The sequence below is a fragment of the Corythoichthys intestinalis genome, chromosome 21 (assembly GCF_030265065.1).
Source record: "Corythoichthys intestinalis isolate RoL2023-P3 chromosome 21, ASM3026506v1, whole genome shotgun sequence".
NCBI classification, from domain to species: domain Eukaryota; kingdom Metazoa; phylum Chordata; class Actinopteri; order Syngnathiformes; family Syngnathidae; genus Corythoichthys; species Corythoichthys intestinalis.
Genome location: NC_080415.1, coordinates 25,540,177 through 25,556,520, shown reverse-complemented (window position 1 = coordinate 25,556,520; position 16,344 = coordinate 25,540,177). Strand labels below are relative to the sequence as shown.

Here is a 16,344-nt window from a genome sequence, read left to right as displayed (position 1 = left end):
TCTGCTCTGATTGGCTAATACGCCTGCGGTCGTATGCTATGATTGGTCCATTTCGACACACTCGCCACCCCTTTTAAAGCAGGGAAACGGAACTTTGAAACAGGATTCGACGTAATTTCCACTAACACAAAAAAGAAGGCAGGACAACGTCAGAAATCGGCGATGCTCGACCGATTCGCTATTTTTCCTTCCTACAATTAACTCGGAATCGCCATTTTTCGCCGCTTACTTGCATTTTTCCAAGAGCGCCGTCGACGAGAGAGGCCGCAAGCATGTCCGCCCAAGCTCAAATGAGAGCTTTGCTCGACCAGCTCATGGGAACGGCGAGGGATGGTGAGTCGCTGTAGCATTAGCTCGCTAGCCAAGATGGAGCCAGTGGTGAGGCTGGCTTGTGATGAACAGGCCTGCGTGAATGGAATGGAGGGCTCACTTCATAAATATTTGCCTACTACGCCACGGTTTCATGTTTGTATCCATTTTGGACATTATTTAACTTTAACTAGCTGTCAAAACTTACCAACTATTGACCATGGTAGTGTTATTTCCATCTTATTTTTAACGAGTTGGGCGCGCATGCTAATAAAACTCAACACTTGTAAAGCTGGCATCAGTGTGGAATTAAGGTAAAAGCGTTTATTTTTAAGCGATTTTGTTGCTATTACATGGTTTTCGTGCACAAAATAATTTCAATGTGTTTTAACTTATTGGCTGCCATTGAACGTGATAGAAGAATAAGAATTTTTTAATGTAAAACAACCTTGCTAGCTGCAGTTGACAGTGCTAGCATGGACCATGGATTTGGATAACTTTTAGTAAAAGTGTCATGGATCATGGTTTTGAAAACTTGTATTACTGTGCGGTACATGTTAGCCTTGTCTCACTACACTTAAGCTACCATTGCGATTTCACTGCTAGCCCTCCTAGTCCAAATGAAATGGACGTTTAGCGCCGTCAATGGAACTGAAACAAGTTAAGCACAATAAGAAAAAAGTACCGAGACGCTAAAGTGCCTGTGACAGCAAAAATTATGTTTATTTCATATTTCACGCGGTATTTTATGCTCCTGAATGAAATGGATGGCTTGGATGTGTGTGAAAGCGATCTATTTATATATTCAATTTTTTGGATCTCGCGCCATGAAAATGAGTGACTTTCTGGATTGAGGAAGAATGCGAATGTGACGCAAGCCGGGTCACCATCTCACAATACAGCCATTGCCATATGGCATACAGATGGACTGCGGATTCAGCTGATTTTGTGGATTAATTGGTTTATTTTTCGCATCACGCCAGCTCAATGTGCAGGGTTGTGTTGCTGCACCAGGGAGAGGTTTGGGAGCCTTTTTGGATAACAAAAATTTCTCAGACACAAAAAAAGTTCGACAACTGTGGGAACATTGGACCGACGAGGAAGTGAGTGAACTACGTGTTTTGTATTATGTCAAATACTGGGATCATGGCACACGTTTTAATAAGGAGGTGGCTTGCATTTTGTGGGTGACAATTCCCCTTGTCCACCGAAAAGGCCATTCGACCGGCGGCTTGTCACACACCATGGTCACTTCCACCCTCTCGGTCCTCTTCATGTGGCCGCCAATAGACCACTATCCTCGGCTTGGGCTCGGGCAGCCCCCAACTCAGACATTGGCCGGTTTGTCCACCGCGAATGCGCTATTTTTGGCGTTCATTCCCGTCTCTGCCTGCCCGCCGGAGCCGCAGTAGAACGACGAGCTGTAACTTGCACGCTGCCGGGGGCTGGCTGATCGGTGAAGACAATCATCCCTGCCGCCTTGTGTGACTGAAGTCTGGGTATTTTTGTGTGATTTTTCTTTTTCAAAAGGCGAGAATAAGACTTGGAAAAGCTGCTCTGTTCGGGTTAGCATGTTGGCTAGCTGTCGAGCCTCCTGTTTTGTGTACCTCTTCCCTCCTTCTCCGAAGCCGGGGCAGGGAAATCACAAGAGGCGGACTGACTACGGTGGCATAAAATACCGTTCGAGAGAGGAAGAAGTCGGCATTTTTTTACCATTATGCAGTAATTTTGCCGTCGTACTGAATAAATGCATTTTCAACATTTCATATTCCATTTAGCACGAGACTGTTAGTTGTCATGACCATACCATTTATTTAGCAATTGGGGGAAAAATACTTAGATAAAAAGAATATCCTGGAAAAATATTGGCGTAGAGAGATTGAAACACTCATGACATTTTGGTCCTCTCTGTCGCATTTTCCTCGGTCTGAATCTTCCCCCTCATTGGGCTAAATTCTAAATCAGATGAAATCGTGACCCTGCAGATGTCATCAACCAGCTGGGGACGCGAGAGCACTATAATGACAGGCGGGGCTAAACGTCAGATTAAAAGACGAATTTCTCGTCATCTGTGCTTTGCCAAATTGTTGTATATAGCCAAATCGTCTCAAAATATGGTTCTAATTCATATAATAATGCTAGTAAACATTTTTTATGCTGTGACAGGCACTTTAAATAGTTGAATAAAGTATCAGATCTTTTCATTTTTGGCTCATCGTAAATTTTCAGCCGGAAGTCGGATAAACATAACAATCTTGGTGTTTCTTTTTTTTTTTTTTTTTTTTTTTTTTTTTTTGTCAAATAACAGTTTAAATACATTGAGAGACTAAGAGGCAAGTAACATATTTCAAAAATGTTAAACTCCCACTGAGGTGCGCATTATTAACAACGAGAATAATATTAGTGTATTGGTTTCCGATTTGTAACCGTGAATCTATATTTTTCTGTCATTTTGATATTAAGCGTCAATCATCAGGATTTCCCTAATAAAACTTTTTTGGGGGGCGGTTAAAATAAACTATAAATATGTGAAGTTGATGGGAATTTTGAGTTATTACAATTAACTAAGGATATCCCCGATCCAATCACGTAATCTGAAATCAGGCAAATCTTTTCAGACAATCGGAATCTGCTGGAAATGATTGTTTTCAATTTAAAAGAACAAAAATATTTTTTAAGGGCTAAAAAGTAACAAAATAATCCAGAAATGCAACGGTATTGCCAAAAGAAGCAAAAATATATGTTTTATACTCAATAATACGCAACACTCCCTGAAGAAGAGGAAGTACTGTAAACCGTAGTGTAACCTGTTTGGAACTTTAGGGCTGCAGCTAGCGATTATTTTAGAAGTCGATTAATCGATGAGCTAGTTAATTTGAATAATCGAGTAATCGGGTAAGGAACAAAATTAAAATACATAAGCCGAGCCTCAAATGGTATAAAAAAATAAACAAATGAGGATCCGTTGTATTCTTTATTGTCATCATCATCGTTATCATTGACAGTTACAAGATAGCATTGTGATCAGATTAATAGGGGTGTCAAACGATTAAAATTTTTAATCAAGTTAATCACAGCTTAAAAAATTGTAATTAATCGCAATTCAAACCATCTATAAAATATGCCATATTTTTCTGTAAATTATTGTTGGAATGGAAAGATAAGACGGATATATACATTCAACATACTGTACATAAGTACTGTATTTGTTTATTATAACAATAAATCAACAAGATAACATTAACATTCTGTTAAAGCGATCCATGGATAGAAAGACTTGTAGTTCTTAAAAGATAAATGTTAGTCCAAGTTATAGAAATTTTATATTAAAACCCCTCTTAATGTTTTCGTTTTAATAAAATTTGTAAAATTTTCAATCAAAAAATAAACTAGTAGCTTGACATTGTTAATGTCAATAATTACACAATTTTCATGGTGCTGAACCCATAAAATTAGTCGCACCCAATCGCCAGCAGAGGGCGACAAAACTAAAAAAAAAAAAAAAAAAACGCAAGTAACAAGTGCACATGACCATTTTAATCTGTTTGAGCGGGGCATGTGTGTTAATTGCGTCAAATATTTTAACGTGATTAATTTAAAAAATTAATTACCGCCCGTTAACGCGACAATTTTGACAGCCCTAAAGATGAATTAACCTGAGTACAACTAAAGAACAATTGGCTAACTTACATAGCAAAAGTCTGCTAGCTTAAATGCTATAAAATGCTAACTTTACAATGCTCTTAAGAAATGTTTCAAACACATATTCCCCCAAAAAACGGCTCAGTATACATACAAACTAAATTACGGATATATTAAAAAAAAAAAACATAGCTGAAGCAAAAACTTGGCTTATGTTGGTCTTAACAGGGAGCAGCTGGATTCAGCCATATGAAATGAATTATTCCATATTCGCTGTTGCCACTAGAGGGCAGTGTATCTACCCAAATCAATAAAACTCGATGCAAACACTTTCAAAACAAACCATTACAAAGCCACTTGAATTAAAACAATACTCGAAGCAGCAAAATTTAATTCGAATCTTTTTTTCTAATAGAATTACTCGAATTAATCGAATTATCGTTGCAGCATATGTATATGTATGTATATGTATACTGGCTTTGGGGCAAGAAAAACCCACCAGCCCACCAGGCTTATAAGGAACTGTCAGAGACCAGGAGTCAAGGCAGACTTTGGAATATTATCCAAATAATCGCTATCATATCATGTTGAAATTGGTGTTTGAGACTCCTATTGGTTACAAACATAAACCACCTAAAATGTTGAGTCCTACAGTAGGCTGAAAGCATACACGGGCAGCGCTATGACAACTGAGGTTTCTGACATGTATAGTTCTGTGGATCATCTCCAGTGTGAGCGAATGTGTGCGTGCGTGTGTTGAAATATGCTCATCAAAATTCTTCCCATGCATATGTTGCATACAAACTGAACAATTGTGGCCCCTTTATTTTATTCATTAAGGTTCAGTGTATCTTTGCCAGCCTACATCAATCTGCAAAGGAGTTGCAGAAAAGCCTCATGTTCAACAAGCCGTGAGTCACACATAATTTTTAAAGCTGTTATGATCAATATCCAAACAGTATGTTTGCTTTTCGGAACTCATTGTAGCCTGTTTTTTTAATTTTTCTTTTTTCTTTTTTTTTTTTTTAAATGATATTGACATGGCTAGCTTCTCAATTTGGAGTAGTGCTAAAACATCTGGTCGCGCTGAATGAAAATAAACACAAAACACTTCTCAGCAAACCAGTACACATCCTTTTTTTAATTTTTATTTTTTTTCCCAGAAGAGACAAACACATAACACACCTCATTTTCGCTCTGACTTTTGTATGACTCCCAACTTCTTACCGCAGGTTTGGCAAGAAAACTGTTCCCATTTTAACTTTCCCACAGCCGGTTTAAAATTCTGCAGCTGAGGGCTTGAAGATGCAGAAGGGTACAGTATGTGGTGCAGATCGCAGTGTGTATAAACCTACTTTCTGTCAATGTTTTTTTAATGTCTGTGAGTGGCTCGGAAAACATACCCCCATTGATTTACATTTGTTACCTTATTTACCTTATTTGACGTAATTTCTCATGTGTGGGACGATTTATTTTGCTGAAAGCAAAAACTAAGGTTCATGTGATTCGTGAGGGAAATCAGAAACTGTTGCCGCATTGTACAATGTATGATTTTGTGGCGGTTTTGACATACCAACCAGCCCATGGGGGGGGGGGGGGGGGCTGTGCGATTTAGAAAAAGTCTTGACATGGGCCATTTTACATCACAGTATTCATGTGGCATGATATACTTGGTGAAAAATTACAATAGTTATGGCAGTTTTTCTATCACTCATTTTTGAATTGACATGAAACTAATCTTCTACACATTAAATGTATCAAGTAGTGCTGCAACTTCAAGCTGGCCAGTGTAAATAGAAGCAGCACAGTAGCATGCAAATTTCTACTCATTTAAAGATATCTAAAGTCTTTTAATACATGACTAGTGGTTCGACTTTTAAAATTGATTCACAGTGGTACCTCTACTTACGAACGTCTCTACATACAGAATTTTCAGGTTAAGACACGCCTTCATGGGAAAATATTGCCTCTTGTTACGAAAGAAATTTCAGGATAAGAAAGGTAAAAATACAGTATGGCAGGTACTCTCAGCTCCCAGATTTTACTGAGCGCAACATACTTGTAGCTGCTCTCCCATTGGCTATTGCCTAGCTAGCATTGTATCCTCTTCGTTCACCCTTCGTGTTCCGACAGCTTTGGATGAGTGTCTTAACTTTTATTCTTTACTCTTCTGGGTTTTTACATTATTCACAATTTTGATTTTATGTTTATTGTGCAGTGTTCTAATTTTAACATGTATTTGTTATGTGTTGTGATGTATTTTTATGCATTAGAAAAGATTTGTCTGAATTTTGGGTAGCTTGGAATGGATTATGTCAGTAGTCCCCAACCTTTTTTGCAACACGGACCGGTGTAATATAGGCTTCTTTTTTTTTTCGCGGACCAGCAATGTGTGGGGAAAAAAATGACAGTAAATATTAAATAACACGACAGGGCTAAAAATGAATATTAAATGCAGGGAAAATTTCACTCACCATGCACTGAATCAACCTTTCTTTAACAGTGGCCTCTACTAAAACTAAAACTTGACAGCAAATATCCGTGGTCGCAAGCATAATGAGATTTCTTGGCTTTAGCAATACGGTGCGCCATGTGGTAGGATGCTTACAGTGCATTCACATATTATGTCACATATTATGCAGAATGGACTTGGTTGTAGGCTCCTCTTCTGGCTCAGCAGGTGGTCTTTTCCCCATAAAAGAAGCTGTCCAAAGAAGTCGCCGCCCGCAGCATAAAGTCAACAGCAGCTAAAGTTACTGTTTACATTGACAGGCTTTGGGCTGCTATCGGTGTTCAAACACACCAGTATTTGAGGCCAACCACTAGATGGCGACCTACACAAAGCTTTACTCGGATTAGTCTGTAGAGTAGACCGGGTATTGATGCGTCAAGGCCACAGTCACAGGCCAGATTGCAGTCATTAACAAATGTTTTATTATTGCTCAGCGGCCAGGTAGCAAATGCGCCACGGACCGGCCCCTGGTCCGCAGCCCGGTGGTTGGGGATCACTGGATTAGGGCATTTACATGGAAAATGCGTCTCTACTTCCAGAATTTTCAGGTTACGAAGCTTACCAGAACCAGTTAATTTCGTAAGTAGATTTACCACTGTATATTAATTTAGCTTAATACCATTAGTAATAAAGTAGTATTGATGTTGGAACGAATTGTGTGTTCTGTGCGAATTATATGGGTCGCTATTTTCAATTGCTTACAAAGGTTGGCTGAGGGAGCAAATTTGCTAACTATTAGGAAAATCTTGATAGCAATAGGTAGGACTACAACGCCATTTTGAATCCCACCAGTGTCTTTTCAGGTTGAATTCATTGTAAACACATATAAATGCTGTGTGTTTGTTTGGATTTGTCATGCCTGAGGGGAAAATAAAGATAAATGAATAAAAATAGTAACAAATCTGTGCAAATTGTGCGCTCTGCTGGCCAAAATGTGCGTTGCGGGAACAGGTCTACTTATGACGATAATGATAGACGTGTAAAATGTCTAGATTCGTTTTGACGATATATATCATATTGTACAGCACTCTTTTACAGATTTATATAGTACCTGCTTTAGACAATATTATTTGAGACGAAAACAATAGTCAAGTAAGTTGAGACCAAGACAATTCAAATAAAATTAAAAATCAATGGCAATTGACCAGATTCCTCTATTTAATTCAAAGCACAAAGTGCAACAATCTTGACATTTTTAGCTAAAAATTTGTGGAAAAAGTATATTTTAGATTACCTTGGGGTCTTGTCTGCAAGTCTGCGCTGTGTAATTTTGTAATAGTGCCTGCTTTACACAAATAAACCTGCAACAATTGCACTAACATGAATGAAAGGAACTAAATCAGTGACTGTGGAAAATGTGGCCATTCCCAGACTGACAAACCATTTTTATCAGAGACCATTTTGCTTAAGTTTTGACAATTAGCAATTAAAACACCAGCAAATTGGTGGGGCGATTTCTGCACTATACATGAGAAATTACGGTCAACGCTAGCAAAGAGGCCACTGAGCCTTCAAACAAGCTAAAGTGAGAGTTGAGGCCTGGGTAAGTCACACAATGAGATCACGCGTTGTCTCATGTAACTTCAAACGTACGCCAATTATGAATTATTGGCTTATGACTAGCTCGGTGCGGGACTAATGACCGAGAAGCTCTATTGATTTACTCCCCACTATTCAACAGTGGGCTCAGAGTCTTTGAACGCAGTTCTTGCGACCCGGCACGACACAGTCGTCTGCTGTCAAAATGTCAGTCAGATAAGTGCAAAGCACATGTATGGCCCCTGCTGGTCAATACATGAGGTCCTTCTCACTGGACTTCTTCCCAACTCTTTCAGGGGACGAGACGCGGCAGAGGGTCAAGTACTCGGACGAGCGAGTCTGCAAAAGTCACCTACTGGACTGCTGCCCACACGACATCCTGTCGGGAACCGTACGTCGCCGCTCCCGAGAACTAAACGTAGCATTGTCGGGTGTTAGTGTTTAAATGTACTTGTGTGGTTCTGTCTGAAAGCGAATGGACCTGGGAGAGTGCACAAAGATCCACGACCTGGCGCTTCGAGCTGACTATGAAATTGCTTCCAAGGAGCGAGAGCTCTTCTTTGAGCTGGACGTAAGTCTTATTATTAACAGCCATAAATCCAACAAAATCCGTGGGAGACTATAGGGAATTGGTTAAGTCACTGACTCGTGACACTGTTTTAAAGGCGGTGGACCACTTGGAGTCTTTCATCGCAGACTGTGACCGCAGGACGGAAGTGGCCAAGAAACGCTTGGCGGAAACTCAAGAAGAGATCAGTGCAGAAGTGGCGGCCAAGGTCTGTTTAAATTCAAAAAGTGGAAATACTTGCGTTGGACAATGATTTCGGAAAAAAAATAAAGATTAATCGCACAGCATCCTCTCTTTTCATACAATCTAATAAAATCTAAAATTTTTTTGGTAGCACTGATTCTAAATAACTGATCAGTTGAGCTGCAATTAGGCGTGGGAAGCTTTAGGTACGTTACAATACAATTTGCCATGCAAGGCTCATGATAACGATCACACGATATGGCAATACAACTATTACATATATCGTTTGGGAAATTATTGAAGGTCTGTTGAAGTTCTTATTTTTCACAGAATGTTTTTTGTAAAATATTGAAGTTGTTACATTTATCATTATTAAACAATCTGGTGGGGCATAACAATGCAATTAGTCATAATATGTTAAGTCCACGACCGCATATCTCTGATATCTGTACCTGATTGTTGGAGTTGGAAAATATCGGGATATTGGTTAAAAAGTCACTATCGGACAAGTCTTGCACTTACAATTTGTCTGTGTCAAACTATCTGCACTCAGGCATGGGCATTAGATTAGTTCAAAGTGACATTCAAAAGTAGAGATTGACGATATGAGTTTTTAGGACCGATAGAGATTATTAGTAGTTAGAGGGGCCGATAACAGTCTTGTGGAGCCGATATTCATTTGCGGTAAAACTGTTAAAAAATGGTTTTAAAAATTTGAATAATGCAAGCACTGAACTTCATCAAAATGCCTAAAGCACATTTGAATCATACAAATAAAAAATAATAGCTCCAGAAGTGTCTGAATTTCCTAGACTATAAAGTTGAATAAAAGGTTAAATAAATAGCTCTCCGGGGAAAAAAAGTGTTGTTCCATTAAAAAAAAAGAAAAAGTTTTTAAACATGTTACTCTGCCGCCTTCATAATGCGAATTATTTTTGAACAAGAATAACATAGAAAAATGCTTGTCTTTATTAAATGCTTCATTGAATCCACTCAAATCCACTTACTGCTGAGAACAGTCGCGCACACAGACACACCTGCACACACACAAAGTTGCCACAGCACACTAGTGTTTAACAAGCTAAACGATGATTAACACATTCGGAGTCTTTGAAGGTAGCGATGCCAAGCTTCTCTGGCAAGATCAAAGCTTCAACACCAGTCAATCATTGTTAAATTTGACAAGCAAAACTCGCAGTGCATTGCTTACTAAGAAAAGCAGCAGGAGGGAGAGTGAAGCTGTATGAGCATGGAGCAGAAAAACGGAAGTATATTTTTTTAAATTAAAAACTCGATCCTTTTCACCCGATTCTGATCCTCTGAAAAATGACGCGATCCCTAGCCCCTATCCCTAGGAATTGTTTTCCTCGCTGCTCTGATGCTATTGCTTGATTATAATCACATGAGCTCTTGGCAGTTCGTCTTAAATAATACATTGGGTTAATTTATGAGTTAACTCTGGTTTTATTAGTGTCAGATGATCTAAGCGTTAAACTTGCACCGCAGGCAGAGAAGGTCCACGAGCTGAACGAGGAAATCGGAAAGCTCCTTGCTAAGGCCGAGCAACTCGGCGCCGAGGGAAATGTGGACGAATCCCAAAAGGTCCTGCACGAGGTGGAGAAGGTCCGCAGCAGGAAGAGGGAAGCTGAGGTAAGCTCCAGCGCTGAGTCCTTCACTTCCTCACAGTTCTTCATGGCTTCACGTCTTCTTCCAGGAGGAATACAGAAACTCTATGCCGGCGTCGAGTTACCAGCAGCAAAAATTGCGCGTTTGCGAGGTTTGCTCGGCTTATTTGGGTCTCCACGACAACGACCGACGTCTGGCCGACCACTTCGGTGGCAAGCTCCACTTGGGCTTCATCCTAATCCGAGAGAAGCTTGACAATCTTAAGGTGAGGCGGTAACTCATTCATTCAGTCTCTTGCCATCAACGGAGTTCATAAAGTGACATCATCTTTCCTGGTCAGAAAACGGTTGTGGAAAAGCAGGAGAAACGAAACCAGGATCGCCTTAAGAGGCGGGAAGAACGAGAGAAGGAGGAGAAGATGAAAAAGCGGTAAGTGTTCTCGCATAGAGAATACGAATGCAGAAAGTCAAATATTTTTAGTGACGTTATCTCTTCTCTTCACAGGACGAGATCCCGCAGCAGAGAGCATAAACGGTATTAAGTCTTACTTGAACCTGTCTCAAACATTTTTTTTTTAAATTTCATCTTAAAAGCAACGCAAGGTAACTTTTCAACCATTGTAAAATATTTTCATAACATTTGTGGTATGTCGACTGATAACTAGTTGAATGACACCTCTTTTATATCTTGAGGGGGGGGTCTGTATAGCTTTCACCGGCACTAACTAACTTTGAGGAGGGTGGCAGGAACCTGCCACACAAAAAAAATACAAATGTGCTGACTGCCGTACGGCATACGTCCCTTTTCTCATTCATTATAAAGAAGGAAGTCTATGCGAACGCTTTCGCGCAAATTCTGCAAAGATGGCAGAGCAGCAAAAGAGACAAAAAGTTTTGTCTGAAGACGAAAAAAAAGGAGGCTACCAGGATACTGAAGAGTAAACATTTGCCCTGCTTTCACTTGCTGACGTGACACCCCTCACCCTCCAACCCCCCATGTCGTTAACGCTGAAGAGTTCGGGTGGGGGTGTTTAGCCACACGGTTGCCAACTGTCATATGCTATTGTTTAGCCACAACTGGATTCATTACCTTATTACACAGCCGCTGTAAGCCAAAATGTCATTTAATCCATCTGCAGGCGACAGGGAGATCGTGATTTTACGACATTGTGCGGGTGTGCGCTGGGCCTCATGGGAAACTCAGTCTTCCTTAAGGCAAAAACACACCACGTTTGTCCACCGGCGTCGCTAAAATCGACCAAAACTGAAAAGTTACCAAGTGTTGCTTTAAAGGGACGGACATGTATTTTATGGCCATATCTTGAGGGGCAACAATTAATCAATGAATCGACAACTAATCGATTAGCAAATTAATCGACAACTATTTTGATAACCAATAAATCGTTTCGGACTTTCTTGACCATAAACTTGACTAAATGCTTGAAATGATTGCACACATTTAATTTCTCTGTTTTAAATATCAGATTTGTTCATTATATTTTTGTTAACGCGTACAAAATTTTACTTTGGAAAACATCAATTTACATTTTTGCCAATTTTCGGACATCTTACTGTCTAAACTAGCTTCTTAATAACTAAGGCTTCAACAACTAATTAATTGAAATCGATTAATATATTAATTGCGAACGAATATGATAACCGATACAGTTGTAGACTACAGGTAAGTCAGGCGCTCTACTAAAATAGTATTTTTGAAGGAAATATTCACCCATTTTGTCTTCGTTGTTACTTACAACATGCCTAAAACAACTTCAAGGTAAATTGTGAAGGTTAATGTAAAAAGTGAAATTTCTTTAATCAATCGTCCAATTAATCGATTATGAAAATAATCATGAGTTGCAGCTTTAGTTCAAAGTTCTGGTTTCCTTCCGAGAGCCCTTATGTTTGCCAACTAGTGCTGCCACGATTGACTAAGCGATATAAAATGAAATTGGACAGTTGGTGAATTGTTTTAAGACATTATTGGCCTAAAAATGGTCCAAATATTTATTTTTTTCATTTTTTAGCCTCTTAATTCGTTAACATGAGCGTTTACAGCCAGTCTTTACAGTTTATAATAAATGGACGTCTGTCATTGTGAATGGCAGGCAATGTGTTAATAGCAAATAATCAGTTTATTTTTTAAATGGATCCACAGAAAGACTTGTAGTTCTTAAAAGATAAACATTATCATGAGTTAAAATAATTTGATATTGAAACCCCTCTTGATGATTCAGTTTTTATTCAATTTGTAAAATTAGTTTAGGTCGCCATTGTTGTTGGCATCGCAGGGCGGTGACGTCACACGGTTACGCTTCCGGAGTACGACTCTAGCGACATAAACATCATCTGTTCAACCCTTTCAATTTAAACCCGAGAGAAACATTAATGAGCATAAAAGCTTTGTCGATATTTCACAAAACAAGCAGCAAATGCAAAATGAACAGGAAAGACTGGATGAGACGAGAGTGGGGGGGGGGGGAGTGTTCTGCCAAAATGGGCTACACTGGCGAAACAAGAGGCGAATTTGACACCCAAAGTACTACCGTGCACTTTCACCTTGTTTTGTTTACAGGCAGAACATACTAAAGGTGACTTAAGAAAATACTTAAACGTAGTAATATCAAATAAGGGTGGTTTAAAGGCGCTACGTGACAATGTGGTCAAGCTACCACAAGAAAACAAAGCTTAAAAGTATGAGAGGGAAACATGCAAAAAGTATTTTGAGGCAATGAAAAGGTAATAAAAGACTTAATAAAAACAAATAGTTAGCACTTAGGCTTTGATCTGATGTGCGCATGTGTCGGACAACTAGCCGCGTAAAAAAACCAAGGCAAGCAACGAAGGGATCGAGAATACAAACTGTCAAATGGCAGCAAGTCAGCAACCTGCCTAGGATCGGTTTAAAGACACTGCTGATAAAATGGAATTGGATGCAGATACGACGTCGGGAGTTTATCCCAGAGCTCTGTATCAAAACAATCTGACCAGCAGCAGAATGTGACAAAATTATCCCAGTCACCATACTAGCTTTGCTTGCTAGCTAGCACAGCCTTCTCTCAGTCCAGGCCTACTACGTTATCACACTGAGCGTCCATTGCGCGCATCAAACATGGCGCTTTCTGAAGGTCAAAACATGTACTAAATACTATAGATTTTTAAAACAATGGCAATACTTAATGTGCGTCTAATAACATATTTTGGTAAAAGAGAACAATTGTGGCTTATTAGAGCCTACAAGGCTTTAAGTCCGAGGTTCCCTTTAATTCATTGACTGGTGCATAAACATTGGACGAAATTGGACAGTTGGTGAATTGTTTTAAGACATTATTGACCTTAAAATGGACCAAATATTTTTTTCATTTTTGAGCCTCTTAATTTGTAAACATGAGCGTCTTTACAGTTTATATTAAATGGACGTCTGTCATTGTCAATGGCAGGCAATGTGTTAATAGCAAATATTGTGTTTATTCTTTTAAAATTAAAAACATCAAAAAGGGACAACAGTAAATATACCCTTTATTTTTAATCGAGGGGGGGGGGGACTGGCTTGTCATTGAGTGCTTTTTATTTAAATTTACACCAAAAAAAACTTATTAAAAAATAAACTGAACAAACTAAATATTCTGTTTGACATCTTTTCTGTAAAATGGAAAAACAAAATATTTGAAGAATATGTTAAATTTAAACAGTACATATTTCTTTTGTCTTTTGTCTCTTTTATGGAAGACTACAGAATCTAAATTAAAATTTAGTTTTGTAATAAAAGAAAACTTTCATTTTTAATGTATTTTTAATACAAAAGAAAAACTGCATCAATGCTCAATCTTGCATTAAAGATGACAGAAGCTTAATTGAAATTTCATTTCAGTGGGAAACATCAAGTCAATGCGCGTAATTTGCTTTTGTGGACCACATAATATGATGAGGCGGGCCCGAATTTGGCCCTCCGACAGCAAATTGGACACACTTGGGCCTAAACCGGCATTGATCCAATGTCTGCATGCGCCCAAAGCTGGCCAATTCCTAAAAATATATCCTGAAAATATTTTTATATTTTATTCATCATCCCTTTACCCTTTAGGTCTCGTTCCCGCGAGCGAAGGAGGCGTCGCTCGCGCTCCTCGTCGCGAGACAAGCGCCGTTCGCGCTCCCGATCTCGCGACAGGAAGCGGCGTCAGCGTTCACGCTCCCGAAGCCGAGGCCACCGTCACAGCCGTGAGCAGAGCTCTAGACATAAGTACGCGCATTTATTCCGTCGATTCGGTCAAGAAGTCGAAAAGTTAACCACCTTGCTTCTTAGGTCATCCAGAGACCGCGAACGTTCTTCCAGGGACAGATCGCAGGGACGCGAGCGGCGGGACGGCGTCAACGGCAGGTCGGACTCTCGCAGGGGGGACGACAGAGAAGACCCGTGAAGGTCCCCACCGCATCCGCCATTTTTGTTTTGGTTAGATTCCTCTTTTCTTTGCATTAACCCACCTGAAACTTCTTAAGTAAAAAAAAAAAAAAAAAAAGTTTATCAAGCTACTGTTTCTCACAAATTTGTGATATGGTGGCTTTTCTTTATCCAATAAACGAGAGGAGGAATTTGTGAATATTTTATTTAATCGTTTGTATAAAACCAGCGTGGTTTTGTTCCTTGTGTTTGGTTTGTTCAGTCTTAGAAAAGCTCTTAAATTTCCCCGTATGTCAGCCATGTTTTTTGGTGGGGTAGGCTTCTATATGTAGAAAAATAATTCGGTGGAAATGTTTGCAAGTTGTCTCATTGGTTGCCATTGACGGAGATAGTCGTCCAAATCATTTTGACTGTGAGTAACAGTCAGTCATGAACGATGGTATTTTACAGTACATGTTAGCAATGGACACAGCAATAGTTTGGATGCCGTTGACGGCTCTAGACGTCCAATCCGTTTCAATAATTCACTGTCAACTCTCCCACTTCAATTGGATTGGACGCCCACTAAATACTCATTTAAATTCACAGCAGAAGGATGATGAGCGACATGATGGGACGTCTATCATCGTCAATCTCGCTTGAAAGAGTTCATTTTTGTTAAAGTTCATTTATACATTTTTTTGTGTGTGGGGGAGGGTCGTGTTGGGAAAAGAAGCAAAAAATTTGTACATGCCGTATTGAAAAAGAAAATGGGCTGAATTGCTTTGTAATTAAATGCAGATTGTCGCCTTACATGAAATGTCATCTGGGATTCATTCACCCCCCCAAAAAATATTCTCAATGAAACCATATTAAAATCTTGATTGCATTTTTTTTGTCTTGTTATTTGCATGTAAACCCTTTAAAGTGGGTACAAGAGGATACTTTTTTTTTTTTTTTAAATAGCATTATTATGTGAATTCGAATCATATTTTGAGACGATTCGACTACATACAACAATTTGGCAAAGCGCAGATGACGAGAAATTAGTCTTTTCATCGGCTGTTTAGCCACGCCTACCATTATAGGGCTCTAGCGTCCCCAACAGGAGGATGACGCCGGCAGGGTCATGGTTTCATCAGATTTAGAATTAATCCCATTGAGGGGGAATTATTCTGAATGAGGAAAATGCGACGAAGAGAGCCGCAAAATGTCATTGGTTCAGTCTCTCCAATATTTTTACAGGATGTTCTTTTTATCCAAGTATTTTTCCCCAATTGCTAAATTAACGGTATGGTCATGACAAATAAGTCTTGCGTGAAATGGAATATGAAATAATAATACTGCAAGTACGACATGGCAAAATTATTCCATAATGGTCAAAACTGTCGACTTCACCTTTACTGTTGCACCTCCCGAACAATATTTTATGCCACCGTAGTTAGTCCGGCTTTTGTCATTTCCCTGCCCCGACTTCGGAGAATGTAAACAAACCAAGAGGCGCCACAGCTAGCCGACATGCTAACCCGAACCGAGTGATGTCTCAGTCTTAAAATCACACAAAACAAGCCTGGATCATGTCACACGG

At 39.4% G+C, this 16,344-nt stretch overlaps 1 protein-coding gene across 4 annotated transcripts; it reads left to right on the top strand.

Moving 5' to 3' along the window:
- Positions 1-109: 109 nt before the first annotated feature.
- Positions 110-15,645, top strand: luc7l (LUC7-like (S. cerevisiae)). Of its 4 annotated transcripts, XM_057825386.1 has the most exons (12): positions 169-333; positions 4,792-4,862; positions 8,145-8,209; positions 8,299-8,393; positions 8,475-8,573; positions 8,668-8,778; positions 10,260-10,403; positions 10,468-10,644; positions 10,720-10,808; positions 10,884-10,913; positions 14,463-14,618; positions 14,682-15,645. In XM_057825386.1, the coding sequence occupies exons 1-12, from the start codon at positions 331-333 to the stop codon at positions 14,794-14,796; spliced, it is 1,155 nt and encodes a 384-aa protein (XP_057681369.1). In that variant the 5' UTR covers positions 169-330; the 3' UTR covers positions 14,797-15,645. The 4 variants fall into 4 exon arrangements, with proteins under 4 accessions (XP_057681370.1, XP_057681372.1, XP_057681369.1 ...); XM_057825389.1 differs by lacking the exon at positions 8,145-8,209 and having other exon boundaries at positions 126-333; XM_057825388.1 differs by having other exon boundaries at positions 258-333; positions 5,184-8,393.
- Positions 15,646-16,344: the final 699 nt, after the last annotated feature.